A 20,442-nucleotide genomic window follows, 5' to 3' on the forward strand; every position below is an offset into this window, starting at 1 on the left:
AATCTTATCATAGTAGTACTAGTCACAGCCAAATATGTTATACATTGATTATGCTCTTAATAAAAACACACCTTCCCATAGGTTAAGCCAATCAGAACAGCTAATGCCATCCACCAAAAAAAAAAAGAAACCTGTACTCAAGTCCGTAAACCTGCACATCATGCATAGACAAAAATATGTATATGGATTATCTTACCTGCCAAGTGCCAACGTAAATGGTTTAACCAGCTCACATCCGCGCTACAGCCTATATACGGCTGCAGCGCGGACTTGAATTTTCGGGAGGCCGTTTTTAAACGGCCTCCCATAAACACGCCCTCTGCGCGCTCCCGCAAGCGCGCATCGGGCAAAAGCTGTGTTGGCCGTGTCCCTTGGACACAGCCAATCACAGATCGAGACGAATGGCCAATCACAGCGGCCATTCGTCACGATCGAGGCATCCAATGAGAGATGATCTCATATGTAAACATATGAGATCATCTGTCATTGCCTCGGTAGTAACAGACTCCCCGCGCGCTCCCGCGAGCGCGCACCGGGGATAATCTGTGTTGGCCGTGTCCCTTGGACACAGCCAATCACAGATCGTGACGAATGGCCAATCACAGCGGCCATTCGGCACGATCGAGGCATCCAATGAGAGATGATCTCAAATGTAAACATTTGAGATCATCACTCATTGCCAGCTCTCCCTCCTCACACACAGACTGCAGTGTGAGGAGAGGAGAGACCGTAAGTGTAAAAAAAAGTGCCCACCAGTGATCACCAGTGCCCACCAGTGTGCCCACCAGTGTGCCATCAGTGTGCCAAGTGATCAGTGTGCCCAGTGCTCATCAGTGCCCACCAGTGCCCAGTGTGCCCATCAGTGCCCGCCCAGTGCTCATCAGTGCCGTCCAGTGCTCATCAGTGCCGCCCAGTGCTCATCAGTGTGCCCAGTGCCCACCAGTGCCCACCAGTGTGCCCATCAGTGCCCGCCCAGTGCTCATCTGTGCCGCCCAGTGCTCATCTGTGCCGCCCAGTGCTCATCTGTGCCGCCCAGTGCTCATCTGTGCCGCCCAGTGCCCACCAGTGTGCCCATCAGTGCCCGCCCAGTGCTCATCAGTGCCGCCCAGTGCTCATCAGTGCCGCCCAGTGCTCATCAGTGCCGCCCAGTGCTCATCAGTGCCGCCCAGTGCTCATCAGTGCCGCCCAGTGCTCAGTGTGCCCACAGCGCTCATCAGCGTGCTCATCAGTGCTCATAAGTGTGCTCATCAGTGTGCCCACAGAGCCCATCAGTGTACCCATCAGTGTGCCCATCAGTGAGCCAGTTTAACCGTGCCCATCAGTCTCACCGTGCCCATCAGTGTCACCAACGATGGCAAAAAAAATTTTCTCAGCCGAGGAGGCCTTCAATATCATCAGTGAGGACATGGACAGGGAGCTTTCTGCTTCGGAATCTTCGGAGTCAGAGTCTGACTCTGAAGTAAATTACGAGCCGGTCATTAGCAGCGGGACGCAGACCGACTCAGACGAGGAGGAATACTGCCCGCCTGCCAAACTAAGGCGTTCTGGTGAGGAGGAGGCAGTGCCATCCACCAGCTCCGCAGTGCCATCCACCAGCTTCGCAGTGCCATCCACCAGCTCCGCAGTGCCATCCATCAGCACCGCAGTGCCTCAGCAAGAAAGGCCAAGCTCAAGTGGGGTGTCACCTCGCCCCCAAAGGGTTAGGACCAACGCCAGCCTTCCCTATGCCCTTCTGAACCCCCTGTGGCTTCCTCCCAACTCAGGAGAAGACATCATCCCCCCTTTCACTGCCCAGCCAGGAGTCCAGGTCAACACGGAGAACTTTGCCCCAATTGACTACTTCCGTTTAATTTTTACGGAGGACCTGCTGACGTCCATTGTGGCCCAGTGCAACCTGTATGCACAACAATTTATCCAGAGTAACCCCACATCTTTTTATTCCCGTCCCTTTGAGTGGAGAGACCTAACGGTGGAGGAGTTCAAGATATTTTTAGGCCTCACCTTCAACATGGGACTCAATAAAAAAAACGAACTGCAAGCATATTGGTCAACCAAACCAATCTACCATATGCCCATCTACTCTGCAGTAATGCCCAGGGCCAGGTATTTGATGATCATGAGGTTCCTCCATTTCAACGACAATACCCAGTGCCCTCCCCGAAATTCCCCAGCATTTGACAAGCTGTTCAAAATTCGGCCACTTCTAAATTATTTTTCAGAAATATTCCCTCTATTATTTACCCCAGACCAAAATATATGTGTGGATGAGTCCCTTGTGAAATTTACCGGCAGGCTGGGCATCAAACAATTCATTCCCAGCAAACGGGCCCGCTATGGTGTGAAGCTTTACAAACTATGTGACCGAGCCACAGGGTACACCTATGCCTTCAGGGTGTACGAAGGGAAGGACACCCAGCTGCATCCCCCTAAATGTCCGGACTACATGGGATCAGGCGGGAAAGTAGTTTGGGACCTCATTTACCCTCTCCTTGAAAAAGGCTACCACCTGTACGTAGACAATTTCTACACCAGTTTGCCCCTGTTCCGAAACCTTCACAGAAAGAAGACTCCTGCATGTGGCACGGTCTTCGATCCACAATGACAACTATGTGGAATCCCGACGAAGGAATGGCCCAGTCCGAAAGCCAACATGTGTACATGAGTACAACTTATTCATGGGGGGAGTGGATTTCAACGACCAAATGATGGAACCCTATCTACCCACAAGACGTACCTATCATTGGTACAAAAAAGTAGCAATTTATATTTTTCATTTTGCCATATACAATTCCTACATTTTATACCGCAAATCCACCGAAAGCCCCCAACCCTTCCTTTATTACCTGGAGGAAATCTTCACAACCCTCATATTTCCAAACGGCCCACCAGAAAACATTAGATCTGACGTAATAAGCAGACTGTCTGAACGCCATTTTCCCAGTAAAATCCCTCCCACACAAAGAGACCAAAAACGGCAGAAAAAATGTAGGGTGTGTACCAAGGCAGGAATTCGAAAAGACACCCGCTATTATTGTCCCCAGTGTCCTTCCCAACCAGGCCTCTGTGTAGACGACTGTTTCCGCCATTACCATACTTGTCTAAATTATTAGTATGGTAAACGTAGTCCTCCGCTTTCACCCCTTATGCCACTGTATGCTCCTGAAATGACCCTGGACTGTTATTCAACGACGCCTTTGCCTGCCTGCTCCGGAACTGCCCTGGCCTGTTTTTTGACCATGCTTCTGCCTGCTGATTCTGTTCATACCTCTGCCTGATCTGGAACTGACCCTGGACTGTTATTTGACCATGCCTTTGCCTGCTGATTTTGTACCTACCTCTGCCTGCTCTGGAACTGACCCTGGACTGTTTGACCACGATTTTTGCCTGCCTCTTGAAGTAGTGGGATTCATACCACAGGGGTCTCACATATGTGAGGGGACCAGAATTGTTTTTCTGGATGAAGAAAACAATTTTTTTTGTTTTTCTTCTTCTCAGATTAGGGTCTGGATCCCGGAGGCTTCAAAGCGATTTGGGTGGGAGAAGCCTCTACCCCTGTCCCCATTCTATCCCGACAGAGGCCCTACTTCTGCCTACAGGACTACCATCATGCCTCTACCTGCCGCATGCACTGACACTGGACTGGTATCCTTGCCTGGAGAATTGCATGCACTGTTGCTGACCAAGTCCCTGCCTGCTGCCTGGACTCAACCCCTGTGGACAACTGCGCTTCTAAAACTACAGGTAAGCTTTTGTTTACCCTTTGCTCAGCAGAATGTATTGTGGGGTGTAATTCATGGTAATTCATGGTATGTGCATGCTATGTGTCTTTGCATGTTGGGCCTCTGTATGTGACCTGACTGCGTAAAAGTCTCACACATGTGGTATCGCCATACTCAGGAGGAGTAGCAGAATGTATTTTGGGGTGTCATTTTTGCTATGTACATGCTATGTGTTGGAAATATCTTATAAATGGACAACTTTGTGTAAAAAAAATGTGTTTTCATTTTTTTTCCACATTTTCTGAAAGATTCTGGAAAAAAATGACATGTTCAAAAGACTCATTATGCCTCATAGATTATACGTTGGGGTGTTTGCTTTCCAAAATGGGGTCATTTAGTGGGCTTTTTCACTGTGCTGGTGCTCCAGGGCCTTCAAAAGTGTAATAGGTGGTTGAGAAATGAAAAGTGTATTTTATGCTCCGAGAACGCCTGGAGGTGCTACTTCAATGTTGGACCTCTGTATGTGGCCAGGCTGTAAAAAAGTCTCACACATGTGGTATCGCCATACTCAGGAGGAGTAGCAGAATGTGTTTTGGGGTGTAGTTGTAAGTATGCATATGCCATGTGAGAGAAATAACCTGTTGAATATGACAATTTTGTAAAAAAAAAAAAAAAAATTTAATTTTGCAAAGAATTGTGGGAAAAAATGACAACTTCAAAAAACTCACCATGCCTCTTATTAAATACATTGGAATGTCTACTTTCCAAAAAAGGGGTCATTTGGGGGTCATTTGTACTTTCCTGGCTTGTTAGGGTCTCAAGAAGTGAGATAGGCTGTCAGTACATTAGGCGTGATCAATTTTCAATGATTAGCACCATAACTTGTAGACTCTCTAACTTTCACGCAGACCAAATAATGTACACTTATTTGGGATATTTTTACCAAAGATATGTAGAAGTATACATTTTGGCCAAAATTTATGAAGAAAAATTACTAATTTGCAAAATTTTATAACAGAAACTAAAAAAAAAACGTTTTTTTTTTAAATTTGCGGTCTTTTTTCATTTATAGCGCACAAAATAAAAAGCCCAGCGGTGAATAAATACCATCAAAAGAAAGCTCTATTTCTATGAAAAAAAGGACGAAAAATTTATATGGGTTGAGTGTTGCATGACCGCGCAATTGTCATTCAAAGTGTGAGAGCACTGAAAGCTAAAAATTGGTCTGGATGGGAAGGGGGTTTAAGTGCAAAGTAGGCAAGTGGTTAATCAGCAATTCAATTTGGGTACCCCTGTCAGACAGCACAGAGGGCCTGGACCTCTTTTAAGACTAGGGCAAAGGCCTGTCTCAGTCTGAGACTAGACCAGGAAAGATCAGCAGTATATTAATGAGATTATCCCTGCACATGTCTAGTGTAGATGTCTAGCATGTTCAGGTAGACGATCAGCAATGAGCAAAGCGTCAAAGCCCTCTTTGGCTCACAGTGCTGACCCTCAGAAGACTGACTAAAGACATATTTAGGTACTTATGCAAGGTATATATATATATATACACAAACATGTATGTATGAATTTTAATTAAATATAAAAAAAATGACATCTTTAATAATTTTCCTCATCTTCCATGCAGCAATATTTAGCAGGCTGCCTAACTGCTTCCTGATAAGAATTGAACTCAGTGGCTTGTGTAACTGTCCTTTTGTCTGCATCACAATAGTTTCCTTCCCATACAAGTCAATGTGAAGGTAAAATTAGCTTAAAGCAGCTTGATGCAGCCTAGAAGGACCTAAGTAACTGTGAATGACCAAGGCAGCATGTCAATGTAACCTATATTTCAAGGGGAATGTACCCATGGCTGCTGCTAGAAATCACGGGGGCTCCTACAGGCTACCTGACAAGGCCCCCCCCAAGAAAATATCAAAACGATATTTCACTATAAATATACTAAAATCATCGTTTGCGAACACAAACACAACATAATTTACAAAATTCCTGCTAAATCTAAAAGTGAAAACTGCATCGAGTTAAATAAAACTGTTTGTGGATGAGGTGTTGGGGCTCGTTCACAGGGGTGCTGTGGTCTGTACAGTTTGAATCATTGGTTCATTTATGTGGCTGGATCCACCTGGAGCTGTACAAACACACCGCAGGTCCTAATTTGACAGGTGTGCGAATGCAGGTGTATGGCCCGAACATAAACAGTATCCATTAGGGGCCACCCACCCACACTTGCACACCTGTCAAATTAGAGCCTGCGGCTGTGCTCGTACAGCCGCTGCATCCTCACAGAAAAACAGGCAGCTACAGCCCAAACCCCTCCTTCACACTGCCAGAGTATCTGTGTGAATGAGCCCTTACCCCCGGGCACACAGAGGAGAATCAGATGGGCAGCACAGAGGGTGATTGATGCAGAGGGACGAGAGGACCCCCAGCAGCCAAACGCCGGTGGCAGGGAGAGGGGGAGAAATCGGCTTTCAGCTGCTGGAGGGAGAGACACAGACAGTGCATAGTTCTGTAATTGTCTCCCAGCACTGATCGCCCTACTGTCCAGGCCCCCCTGTGTGCCCGGGCCCCAACAACCAGAGTATCTGTGTGAATGAGCCCTTACCTCCAGGCACACAGAGGAGAATCAGATGTGGGCAGCACAGAGGATGATTGATGCGGAGAGACGAGAGGACCTCCAACAGTTGAAAGCCGGTGGCAGGCAGAGGGGGAGAAATCGGCTTTCAGCTGCTGGAGGGAGAGACACAGACACAGTGCATCGTTCTGTAATTGTCTCCCAGCACTGATCCCCCTGCTGTCCAGGCCCCCCTACATGAGGATCGGTGGCTCTAAATGTGCCTGAAAAAATACAGTATTTTGCCAACTACACAAGAAATTAGACACACTGTTCTCTGCTTTGCCTCGCCCTTCTGATGTTCCAGAGAGTGTGAGTGATATTAAAGTGGGCTCAGAATAAAGCCAATGCAGGAAACAGGGCTACCCATCAAGTAGGGATATATGCTGACAGGGAAAATTCATTAGCAGGATGCATTAAAACTGGACGCATTCAGCTTGTAGGCTGTGTCTCCCAAGTCAGTTGAACCATTTCATTCCTGTGGCTATGCCATCTACCAATTCCTGTGCATATAGGTTGTTGTATACTCTTATTTGTTTTCTCTTGAATTATGGCTCAGCATTTCATTTCACAATTTGAGCAGGCCCAAGTTAAAAAAAAAAAAAAAAAAAAAGAAGGATTTTTGACTTCCCGAAAAAATCCATTTCTCTAATATTCATTGACGGACAGCTTCTGATAGTCAGAACCATTGGGTTATACTGCCGCCTACAGGAGTAGGACATTAGGCAGAAAAGAATTCTAGCTACACCCACTGGCAGTCCCAGGGAGTATACTTCCCCTCTCTGCTATAGCCACTCCATTATGTTACAAGCAGTGTCAGGAGAATTATGACTCCACGGAGGGGAGGGGAGGGTGCTGTGTCCGTCAATGAACATCAGAGAAATGGATTTTATGGTAAGTCAAAAATCCCATTTTCTCTTTCGTTCATTAACCACTTAAGCCCCGGAAGATTTTACCCCCTTCCTGACCAGGGGGTATTTTGCGATTCGGCACTGCGTGACTTTAACGGACAATTGCACGGTCGTGCGACGCTGTATCTAAACGAATTTGGCGTCCTTTTTTTCCCACAAACAGAGCTTTCTTTTGGTGGTATTTGATCACCTGTGCGATTTTTTGATCACACGCTATAAACAAAAAAAGAGCGTCAATTTTGCAAAAATAGCAATATTTTTCACATTTTTTTATATGAAATTCCCCCCAAAAAAATTTAAAAATCATAATTTTTTAACATTTTCGGCCAATTTGTTTTATGCTACATATGTTTGGTAAAAAAAAAAAAAAAAAATCGCAAAAAGCGTATTTTGATTGGTTTGCGCAAAAGTTATCGCGTTTACTAACAAAAGGGAAAGATTTTTGTCATTTTTGTTGTTTTTTTTTTTTTTAACGCGTAATGGCGGCGATCTGCGATTTTTTTTGCGGTACTGCGACATTGCGGCGGACAGATCGGACCCTTGACTGACATTTTTGACACTTTTGGGGTTACCAGTGACATTTCTACATTAATCAGTGCTATATATATGCACTGTTACTGTAAAAATACACTGGCAGTGAAGGGGTTAACTTTTTTTTTGAAAGGGAGGGGCTATGTGTGTCCCTAGGGGCGTGCTTTCTACTGTGATTGGCTGTGGCTTCAGATGTATGGAGAGTGATCAACGGTTCTACATAGTAGAACCGTATGATCATCCTTCATACACAGGGGAGAATGACAGGCAGCTTGTTTACACAAGCTGCCTGACTTTCTCCCTCTCCCCCGCCGATCGCAGAGTGACAAGGCGGACCCGATGTCCGCCGGTCACACGCACGGGGGGGTCCGTGACCACGCGGGAGCGGGAGCGGGAGCGCGGGTCCGTGACCACGCGGGAGCGGGAGCGCGCCTCCGGGGGCGCGCGCTCGCTCCCGAGACCCTCACAAGCTAGTGACGTAGCCCTACGTCACTTTGCCTGTGAGGGGCTGACTGCCGACGTAGATCGGCGTTAGGCAGTCGGCAAGTGGTTAACGGACACAGCTACTGATATTCATAACCATTGGGACATCCCAAAGCAGTGTTAAACATGAGAGAACAACAAAAAAATTCCTTCAAAGAGGATTAGGTCCTCTTAAACAGCAGCCTGCAAAACCTTGCAGCAAAAAGAAGCATCCACAGATGCCAACACATCCACATTTTAAAACTTTGAAAAAGTGCGCACCGACGACCAGGTGGCCGCCTTGCAAACCTGCGTTACTAGTAGAGTGCGCCTTGACAGGGAAAAGGAGGAACCTGACCCCTGATGGAATAGGCCCTGACCCCTGATGGAATAGGCCTGAACCACCATCTGTCTGATCCATCTGGAAATGGTCGCAGAGGAAGCAGACAACCCTTTTTAAGGTCCATCCCCGGGCACAAAAGAGAGTCTGACTTCCTGAAAGACTCCGCAGCTGCAAGGTACACCCTAATTGCCCGGACAACATCCAAGGCATGCAAGGCAATTTCCTTCGGATGTTTAGGCCTGGGACACAAGGAAGGCAACACAATGTCTTCATTCAAATGAAAATCAGAGACAACCTTTGGAAGGAACAAGAGACAGGGATGAAGAACCACCTTATCTGTGTGAATCACCAGGTAAAGTGAACGATACCCTGCAGGCAGAGGTGACAGCCACTAAAAAGGCCACCTTTTGGGACAGCGTAAGCAGGGGAATGTCCCGAATATTTTCAAAGGGAGGCTTCTGTAGAGCTAAAAGCACCAAATAAAATCCCAAGGCGACAAGGAGCCCGCACTGGAGGAACCGAATGTCAGACATCCTGAAGAAAGTATGCACCAGGAAGTGTGTGGCCAAAGGTCATTTGAAGAAGACCGCCAAAGCCAACACCTAGCCTTGATGGTACTTAAGGCCAATTTCTTGTAAACCCCCCGTTGAAGGAAGGTCAAAATCCGAGCCACCGAGAAGGAGCGAGGAAGAACCACAAGAGACTCACACCATTCAATGCACATCCTCCACGTAAGATGGTAGATCTTCCTAGAGGTAGATTTCCTAGCTTTCAACAGTGTAGGAATCACAGACTCAGATAAACCCTTATCCTTCAGCACCTGGCGTTCAACAGCCAAGCCATTAAAGCCAGCAATTGTAAAGCAGGATGGAAGATCGGTCCTTGGCACAGCAGATTCTCCCTGAGAAGAAGCTGCCAAGGAATGTCAGCGACCAGCTGAATTAAATCGGCATACTAAGACCGGCGAGGCCAGTCCGAAGCCACTAATATCCCCAGAATTCCTTCTGCCTCAATCATGCGTAGAAGTATTGGCAGAAGCTTGAAAGGAGGGAAGGCGTAAATCAGATACTGACCCCACAGGGCCGCCAGCGCGTCTGTGGCTTCTGCCAGAGGATCCCTTGACCGAGCCACAAACGTCTGCACCTTTCTGTTGAGCCCAGACGCCAACAGATCTACCTCAGGGGTGCCCCAACCAGAGACACAACTGATGAAACACCTGTGGATGAAGGGACCACTCCTCATTGTCCAACGCCTGCCGACTGAGGTAATCCCCCTGCCAATTTTCCACCACGGGAATGTGTACGGTGGAGAGGGCTGGAACGAACGGTTCAGCCCACCTTAGATGGCCGGCTACCTCCAGAGCCACCAGGACACTTTGTGTGCCCCCTTGGTGATTGACATAAGCCATGGCCGTGGCATTGTCCGATTGAATGCGCACTGGACAACCCTGAAGATGACCCCTACTGACGAAGTCAATCAGATGACGTATAGGGGGCAGAGCCTGCTGTCGGATGTCTCCTCACTGAGTGATCCGGTATTGAGAGGATTGCGATATAGAGCCCACACAGCTTAGTGTGTCGGCCTATGTGAGTTGTATACCTTTTTTATTGCTTGCCCAAGTAAAGATTTGCATACAGAAGAGCACTAGATTTGTCCCTCTTTTTTGTCCTATATTGGAGGCATTCCGAACGGCAGCGAGGGTGGAGGATGGAGATTCACAGGATATTGGCTGAATATCATCCACAAGATTTCATCCCTGTTTGGAAAAAACTTGTTCTGACCTGCTGGTAAAACAAGGGTCAGAAGGTGAGATGAGCGGCCAATCTTTACGTGGTGAAGGATTTGTTCTCAGAAGCTTCACTTTCAAGCACCAGCACTTTCTGTTTTTTGTATTACACTCATTGGAATTTTTGCACAAGTTTTTCAGCACTGGACTTCTAACACAAATTATATATATATATATATATATATATATACACAGTGGGTACGGAAAGTATTCAGACCCCCTTAAATGTTTCACTCTTTGTTATATTGCAGCCATTTGCTAAACTCATTTAAGTTCATTCTTCTTCCTCATGAATGTACACATAGCACCCCATACTGACAGAAAAACACAGAATTGTTAACATTGTTGCAGATTTATTAAAAAAGAAAAACTGAAATATCACATGGTCCTAAGTATTCAGACCCTGTGCTGTGACACTCATATATTTAACTCAGGTGCTTTCCATTTCTTCTGATCATCCTTGAGATGGTTCTACACCTTCATTTGAGTCCAGCTGTGTTTGATTATACTGATTGGACTTGATTAGGAAAGCCACACACCTGTCTATATAAGACCTTCCAGATCACAATGCATGTCAGAGCAAATGAGAATCATGAGGTCAAAGGAACTGCCTGAAGAGCTCAGAGACAGAATTGTGGCAAGGCACAGATCTGGCCAAGGTTACAAAAAGATTTCTGCTGCACTTAAGGTTCCTAAGAGCACAGTGGCCTCCATAATCCTCAAATGGAAGACGTTTGGGACGACCAGAACCCTTCCTAGAGCTGGCCGTCCGGCCAAACTGAGCTATCGGGGGAGAAGAGCCTTGGTGAGAGAGGTAAAGAAGAACCCAAAGATCACTGTGGCTGAGCTCCAGAGATGCAGTCAGGAGATGGGAGAAAGTTGTAGACAGTCAACCATGACTGCAGCCCTCCACCAGTCGGGGCTTTATGGCAGAGTGGCCCGACGGAAGCCTCTCCTCAGTGTAAGACACATGAAAGCCCGCATGGAGTTTGCTAAAAAACACCTGAAGGACTCCAAGATGGTGAGAAATAAGATTCTCTGTTCTGATGAGACCAAAATAGAACTTTTTGGCCTTAATTCTAAGCGGTATGTGTGGAGAAAACCAGACACTGCTCATCACCTGTCCAATACAGTCCCAACAGTGAAGCATGGTGGTGGCAGCATCATGCTGTGGGGGTGTTTTTCAGCTGCAGGGACAGGACGACTGGTTGCAATCGAGGGAAAGATGAATGCGGCCAAGTACAGGGATATCCTGGACAAAAACCTTCTCCAGAGTGCTCTGGACCTCAGACTGGGCCGAAGGTTTACCTTCCAACAAGACAATAACCCTAAGCACACAGCTAAAATAATGAAGGAGTGGCTTCACAACAACTCCGTGACTGTTCTTGAATGGCCCAGCCAGAGCCCTGAATTAAACCCAATTGAGCATCTCTGGAGAGACCTAAAAATGGCTATCCAGCAACGTTTACCATCCAACCTGACAGAACTGAAGAGAATCTGCAAGGAGGAATGGCAGAGGATCCCCAAATCCAGGTGTGAAAGACTTGTTGCATCTTTCCCAAAAAGACTCCTGGCTGTATTAGATCAAAAGGGGGCTTCTACTAAATACTGAGCAAAGGGTCTGAATACTTAGGACCATGTGATATTTCAGTTTTTCTTTTTTAATAAATCTGCAACAATGTCAACAATTCTGTGTTTTTCTGTCAGTATGGGGTGCTATGTGTACATTCATGAGGAAGAAGAATGAACTTAAATGATTTTAGCAAATGGCTGCAATATAACAAAGAGTGAAAAAGTTAAGGGGGTCTGAATACTTTCCGTACCCACTGTATATATATATATATATATATTTTATATATACAATTGATGTTTTGGGACTTTTATACAGTTTTGATTAATTATAATGAACTATTTACACCAATTTTCACAATTTTAAGAATTTATTCCTTTTATATGTACCAATTTCACCTTTATGAATTGTAATTTTGTACATTTATTTATGGCACTTCCTCACTTTATTTAAATTTATTGATATACTTTTGTGTATATTTATATAGAAGTGGTGCTGCACTTCTCTCAATTACTAACCCTGAAGATAATCCATCCAATGATCCAGATAGTCTGATCGCTCAGAGGTCCAAGACATTGATCAGGAGTCTGAATACTTCCAGCGCCCAGATCCCCTGAGCTGAATGCTTGCCGAGGCGCCTACCCAGCCGGACAGGCTGGCATCCGTGCTGACCACTGTCTAATACAAGGGAAGGAAGGATTTTTCCAGCCTAAGTACCAGAGAACAAGGCTACCATATCAGGGACTCCTTAGTGCCCCGACTCAGCCGGATCCGATTGTCCAGAGACTGCGGAGTCTTGTCCCATTTGGTCAGAATTTCCCTTTGCAGGGACTTCGTATGGAACAGTGCAAACTGCACCACCTCAAAATTAGACACCATCAGGCCCAGCAACCGCATGCAAGTCCAGAGGGATGACCAATTGTCTGACAGCAGGAGGCAAATTGCAGCCTGCAATTTCCGGAGTTTGTCCAGAGGAAGGAGCACTCTGGCTAAGGCCGAGTCCAGAGTCAGGCCCAGATAGTCCTGCTTTGGGGTTGGAACCAGAGCAGACTTCGGCTGGTTTTTTAAATTTCAGAACTGGGGACAGGCCCAGTCTAGGGACAGGCCCAGTTGGAAGTAAAAATTATTGCCAGGGGACAAGAGTGAAACTTGATCTTGCAGCCATACCAAATGACTTTGCGGAGACACTTGTCTTGCACCCGGGAAGTCCACGAGTCCAGAAACCAGTAAATATTCCCTCCGACCCCTAATACGGGTGAGGTCATGCAGAAGGATCCTTGTCCCCGGGTTTGGAGAAGCCTGATCTTGGCTTGCCAGATCAGATTCATTTGGATCCTCCAGAAGAGGCACTAAAAAGTGTTCGAGCCCTTGTCAGTTGACCCTGTGGGATGAAAAAACGTTATGACTGGAGAAGGAAGGCCTACGTCTAATAAGTGGCACAGTCCACTTCTTAAGGACTCCTCATAGGGGTAATGCCTAGTAAAGCGCTTAGGGACCCCACGTTGGCGCTTTGGTCGTCCTAACTCTTTAGCGACAATTACGTCAAAATAGGCAGGGAAAGGAAACACCTTTGCCGCTTTGGATGGCTTGTGAATGCCAAAAGGGCACCTTGCGCCTCCATCCCAGCTTCAACTGCGTCCTCCATCTTCAGGGTCTCATGCACAGATACAATCAGTGCATCCACCAGCGCCTTTTCCTGCGTGGTCGCATATGTGGAGGAATCATCCTCACTATCAGAAGATTTCAGGAACGTGGTTATAGACCCAGCAGGGTGACCCAAGTCCACGGCGGCCAAATCAGAGTCAGGATTGGATGAGAAAGATAAGGCAAGGTAAGGCGGGGGGGGGCGCTTTTTGCTAGCCCATCGTGAAGCCACCTCCACCTGGGACAGAAGGGACTCCAGGACCGCTGTCAGTGCATCGATGGATGGTTGGGACTCGGAGAGCCCAGCAGCCACAGAGAGGGGATCAGGTGGGGAAATGTGCTCCAAAGACTCCATGAGTCACCAGGGGGACTCCACAAAAAGTGTAAAACACTGCTAAGGGACAGCCCCCACTGCGCTGGCAGCACCACCCGGTCGCCAGGCACAAAGCACCAAGCAATCCTCAGCAGAGACGGAGAGGACCCCACCAGACTCCAGGCGAATCTGCACTACACGTACGATGATCAGGGGAACCTGGGGGTCTGACCGTCCCACGGAGGAGCCCATGTCCCCCCCCAAAACCCTCCAGGGGGAGAGGGGGGACAGCTACTCACCATACCAGGAACTAGACGGGCACTGCTCTAGACAGATCCTCCTCTCCATCGAAATGGGGGACTGTCCGCCAGGAGGAACGCTGCGACTCGGGCCGAGAGTCGGTCGTATGCGACCTCGTGAGGCATTTAACTCGCAGGCCAGCCCCACCCAGCCCGAAGCTGAAATCTGCAAGCGCTCGCTGGCCGGAATGTCAGGCAGTTGATTGCAGATCTCACAGGAAAAAATCCAGGGGAAAAACATTTTCTATTGTAAAAAAGTTTTTGCCAGGACCATAGATCCCAGCAAGGAAATAGGTCCTTAGTCCTGACTGCCCATGTGTGTAGCGAGAATTATTTTCTGTCTAGTGTCCTACTCCTGCAGGGGGCAGTATAACTCAATGGTGATAAATATTAGGAGCTGTGTCCATCAATGAACGAAAGAGAAATCAGTCTCCTTTATCCCTGGATCTGCTGTAAATTTTTGCATTGTATTTTTTACAAGAATCAACTGGAGTTGGATATTGTAACTAAAAGATCATTACATTAAAGGGCAACTCCACTTTTGTATAAACAAAAATTAGCAAATAAAAAAAAAAATAATATAGCATACAGTGGGTACGGAAAGTATTCAGACCCCCTTAAATTTTTCACTCTTTGTTATATTGCAGCCATTTGCTAAAATCATTTAAGTTCATTCTTCTTCCTCATGAATGTACACATTGCACCCCATACTGACAGAAAAAGACAGAATTGTTGACATTGTTGCAGATTTATTAAAAAAGAAAAACTGAAATATCACATGGTCCTAAGTATTCAGACCCTTTGCTCAGTATTTAGTAGAAGCCCCCTTTTGATCTAATACAGCCAGGAGTCTTTTTGGGAAAGATGCAACAAGTCTTTCACACCTGGATTTGGGGATCCTCTGCCATTCCTCCTTGCAGATCCTCTCCAGTTCTGTCAGGTTGGATGGTAAACGTTGGTGGACAGCCATTTTTAGGTCTCTCCAGGGATGCTCAATTGGGTTTAAGTCAGGGCTCTGGCTGAGCCATTCAAGAACAGTCACGGAGTTGTTGTGAAGCCACTCCTTCGTTATTTTAGCTGTGTGCTTAGGGTCATTGTCTTGTTGGAAGGTAAACCTTCGGCCCAGTCTGAGGTCCAGAGCACTCTGGAGAAGGTTTTTGTCCAGGATATCCCTGTACTTGGCCTGTCCCTGCAGCTGAAAAACACCCCCACAGCATGATGCTGCCACCACCATGCTTCACTGTTGGGACTGTATTGGACAGGTGATGAGCAGTGCCTGGTTTTCTCCACACATACCGCTTAGAATTAAGGCCAAAAAGTTCTATTTTGGTCTCATCAGACCAGAGAATCCTATTTCTCACCATCTTGGAGTCCTTCAGGTGTTTTTTAGCAAACTCCATGCGGGCTTTCATGTGTCTTACACTGAGGAGAGGCTTCCGTCGGGCCACTCTGCCATAAAGCCCCGACTGGTGGAGGGCTGCAGTGATGGTTGACTTTCTACAACTTTCTCCCATCTCCTGACTGCATCTCTGGAGCTCAGCCACAGTGATCTTTGGGTTCTTCTTTACCTCTCTCACCAAGGCTCTTCTCCCCCGATAGCTCAGTTTGGCTGGACAGGCAGCTCTAGGAAGGGTTCTGGTCGTCCCAAACATCTTCCATTTGAGGATTATGGAGGCCACTGTGCTCTTAGGAACCTTAAGTGCAGCAGAAATCTTTTTGTAACCTTGGCCAGATCTGTGCCTTGCCACAATTCTGTCTCTGAGCTCTTCAGGCAGTTCCTTTGACCTCATGATTCTCATTTGCTCTGACATGCATTGTGATCTGGAAGGTCTTATATAGACAGGTGTGTGGCTTTCCTAATCTAGTCCAATCAGTATAATCAAACACAGCTGGACTCAAATGAAGGTGTAGAATCATCTCAAGGATGATCAGAAGAAATGGAAAGCACCTGAGTTAAATATATGAGTGTCACAGCAAAGGGTCTGAATACTTAGGACCATGTGATATTTCAGTTTTTCTTTTTTAATAAATCTGCAACAATGTCAACAATTCTGTGTTTTTCTGTCAGTATGGGGTGCTATGTGTGCATTCATGAGGAAGAAGAATTAACTTAAATGATTTTAGCAAATGGCTGCAATATAACAAAGAGTGAAAAATTTAAGGGGGTCTGAATACTTTCCGTACCCACTGTATACAATTGCAGCACAAGTCAAGTCTGCACTAAGATACAAGTCAGATTTTGAGCACCCCTTGCAACAAAAATGTCATTTTTTTAAGTGAGAAACTCCCAAAGGAAAATCACATCTAAAAGGGGATGCAATCCTTGCCAATTTCCTCATTAGAGCCCAGCACGCGCAGGTGCAGCAGCTGAAATAAATCCACTCTCCTACAGATTCACTTCGCATATGGACAGAGACAAGCAAACCGCTACTCCTACAGAATAACAAAAGGTAGAAATCTGCAAGATAGTTTGTTAAAATTCCTGCAATGTACATGGATCACCCAGAGAGGAATGTTTTTTTCCTCAACAAAAGTGGAGTTACTCTTTAAGCCAATTAACACCATCTTTAATCATTCCTTATTAAAATGCCATGCAGCTCCACCTATTGTTTAGTGACAACTGAAAACCAAACATACAGAATCGCTGAAATTGTACTCACTCTGTTCATCAGTCTTTCAGCTGACAATATAGGCTGCTGTCAAAGGTATTACATTTTATAAACAAGTTATTTGTGTAGGTTATTAAAAAAAAAAAAAAAGTACCAATAGTGCCATAATTGATAGCATTAGGGCTCACCTTCAATGCTGGGCCTTTTTCACTGGCTCTTTCACTGGCCCGTTTTCCCTCTAGACCCAACTGCACAAACAGCTCCAATAGGTTCATCAAAAGCTCATCCACCAGCTGCTCTCCTTGGATGTTGGCCGCAATGTTTGCCAGTGCGTTTATGACAGCCAAGGAACAGTGTCTGTCCACCGAATGGATGAGAAAATTACATACTTAGCTGTTAGCAGGTGTAAAGTGCCTGCACATACCCAAAGCAGTTTTCATTGCCCATTCTATACATAAATGCCAGGCTATTTTAAAAGGCAAGCTCCAAAGCTTCTTGTATTTGTGGAGCTAGCTTGCCTCCATCCCATCTCTTACACATTTCTACTGGCTAGTGAGGTAGTATGTCAAAGTGACGGGACAATGTGAATGATTCAGGGAGGATGAGAGGGAATGGGCAGTCTTAGACACTACGCAGATACACCAGTGCTTTGCCCTTTCAGAAACAACTGGCATTTGATCAAAGAAGGGGGAAAAAAGCTGCTGAAGGTATGTGATGCCAATGGCAGAGTTACTTTAATACCAGTTTATGTAATATAAAGCTTTGAATAAATAGAATGAATGAAAATGGAGACAGATAAAATTTTTTTTAAAAAGTATGGACACCCTACAAACACATGAAACGGATAAAAAGAAGTGCAACAACTGTATGTGATTTGACAACAGAAATTCACAGATAATACGGCAAGTTTATGGCCTTTGTGAAGATTAGGTCTTTGTGAAAAACAGGCAAATCAAGGTAACAAAAGATGTCCTTTGTGTTAATTAACAATATCAGATTAAAAACATAGGGTACAGTAAAAAAAAAAAAAACAGCTTGGTAATAAGCAGCTTGGGATTTTACCAATGTCTACAGGAGAAATAGACACTAGTCATATAGAAAACTGAAGGCCACCCACCTTGAGACTATAACCCCCATACCTGCTCAGTTGTAGTAAGCAGTTCAATGACATAATGACACCATACAAAGGGAAGGAGCCGTGCCCCTTAATGGACTCAGAGAAAATAATTTTATGGCGAGTACAAAAATAAAATTTTCTCTTTTGTCCACTGAGGGTCACAGCTTGCTAATCAGCAACCTAGGGACAACCAAAATCAGCCCAAACTGAGGGGCAATGATACTTAAACAACACAGGTATTCAGCCCAACAAGAAAAACATAAAACAAAAGCTGCTTGCAGAACCTTTAGACCAAAACTAGCATGTGCAGAAGCAGACATAGCCACCTTGTGGAACTTAGAGAAAATATGTACAGAAGACTGGGCTGCAGCTTTACAAACCTGAGACAAAGAGGCCTGATGACAAAAATCCCAATAAACACTTACTGACCTAGTATAAGCACTTTATCTTGGAATTCATATACCAGCACAATACCTTCTAGAATAACAAACAAGGAACTCATCTACATAAAAGAAACATTAGCCAACAGACAAACCCTGATGGCCCTCACTATATCCAGGCAATAATAAGCGATCTCCTAGGGGTAAAATGAACAAAGAGAAGGTAACACAATATCCTCATTGCAATGAAAAGCAGAGACCACTTTGGGCAAGCAATTGTCAGGATGTTTCTAATTTTTTTTACATGAAATTATCGAAAAAAGGGAATGATGAGAAAACACTCTGGAAGCAACTGCCGACATGAAATTTGGTCAGTGGGGTGTCCTCCTTTAAGCAAGAGAGTACCTGACAACGAATCCTCTAGATTCAGAAGATCCCCAACAGAATAAATTATATAAAGGCATCTCTGCATCAAATTTTGCTGAAGAAGGTGGAAAAGGACATTTTAAACCTCTGCAATCAGAGGAAGAAACGCGTTGCACCAACCACACAGGCGTTTCTTTGGACATGTAAGAAGTGCAAAACACAATCTTTTCCCGTGCTCAGCTTGACCTTGCATGCAGTGCAAAAAAGATCTTGTTGAGTCATTTGCAGTCGTAGGGCAACTGCCCTTTTGTTTAGCCTCAGAAATCACTGCACTTAACCACTTAAGCCCCGGAGGATTTGGCTGCTAAAGGACCAGGGGTTTTTTTGCGATTTTTTACTGCGTGAATTTAACGGACAATTGCGCGGTCGTGCGACGCTGTACCTAAACGAATTTGACGTCCTTTTTTTCCCACAAACAGAGCTTTCTTTTGGTGGTATTTGATCACCTGTGCGATTTTTTGATCACGCGCTATAAACAAAAACATTTTGCTAAAAAAACAATATTTTTCACATTTTTTTATATGAAATTCCCCAAAAAAAAAAAAGTAAAAATCAAAATTTAACATTTTTCGGCCAATTTGTTTTATGCTACATATGTTTGGTAAAAAAAAAAATCGCAAAAAGCGTATTTTGATTGGTTTGCGCAAAAGTTATCGCGTTTACTAACAAAGGGAAAGATTTTTGTCATTTTTGGTGTTTTTTTTTTAACGCGTAATGGCGGCGATCTGCGATTTTTTTTCGGTACTGCGACATTGCGGCGGACAGATCGGACCCTTGACTGACATTTTTGACACTTTTGGGGGTACCAGTGACATTACTGCAGTAATCAGTGCTATACATATGCACTGTTACTGCAAAAATGACACTGGCAGGGAAGGGGTTAACTTTATTGGACAGGGAGGGGTTAAGTGTGTCCTAGGGGCGTGATTCTAACTGTGTAGGGACATTCCTATTGGTGTAAAAGCAAAGATCAACCGTTCTACATAGTAGAACGGACAGATCTTCACTTTTACACAGGGAGAACTGACAGGCAGCTTGTTTACACAAGCTGCTCTGTCTTTCTCCCTTCACAGGAGCGATCGCAGTGTGACTGGCGGACATCGAGTCCGCCGGTCACACGCACTGACTTGTCTGTGAACGAGCCGCGGCGGGCGCGCGCCGCGGCGGGCGCGCGCCCGCCCGCGATAGGCTCGCAAGTCAGTGACAGGCGAGTGACGTACCGATATGTCACTCTGCCTGGCCGGGGCTGACCGCCGCAGTATATAGTCGTGCGGCGGTCGGCAACCGGTTAAAGTGGTATTTGTGACGGTATTACCGTCACTGGAAGCGAGGAGCAGATACTTAATGGTTTGAATTGCTTCAAGTGGGACAGTAATAGTTGTCAGCATTATCTTCATATAGAAATATGAAGATTTAATACCACCTTACACTGTGTATTCCATGTCCCTGCATGCCAGACAGACTTCCCAATTATTTGTGTATTGAAAAGGAATGTGGATTGTGCCTGTCTCATTGTTAAATGTTAATGACCTCTCTTGTTCTGTCTGCCTTAAGATAAACTTGTTATGGGATGTATATGTGGATTGGATGCTAAGGGGGAGGGGGGATTGTCCCACAATGTATATCTTTGTGTACACTGTACGGAAGTGTAAAACTCTGTTTTCATTGGATTGTGAATCTCAGGGCCTGTCCTCAACAAGGTCCACCAGGGCGGT

At 45.6% G+C, this 20,442-nt stretch overlaps 1 protein-coding gene across 2 annotated transcripts in view; it reads right to left on the minus strand.

The window, feature by feature from the left end:
* The window catches only part of PI4KA (phosphatidylinositol 4-kinase alpha), a 293,423-nt gene that overhangs the window by 167,100 nt on the left and 105,881 nt on the right, over positions 1 to 20,442 (minus strand). For both annotated transcript variants that reach the window (XM_082244087.1, XM_082244086.1), the window contains exon 18: positions 16,993 to 17,161. In XM_082244087.1, coding sequence (XP_082100213.1) covers positions 16,993 to 17,161 — 169 coding nt within the window. The remainder of the gene's footprint in view (positions 1 to 16,992; positions 17,162 to 20,442) is intronic.

Source organism: Pelophylax lessonae, assembly GCF_965119305.1.
Source record: "Pelophylax lessonae genome assembly, chromosome: 1".
Lineage (NCBI taxonomy): Eukaryota > Metazoa > Chordata > Amphibia > Anura > Ranidae > Pelophylax > Pelophylax lessonae.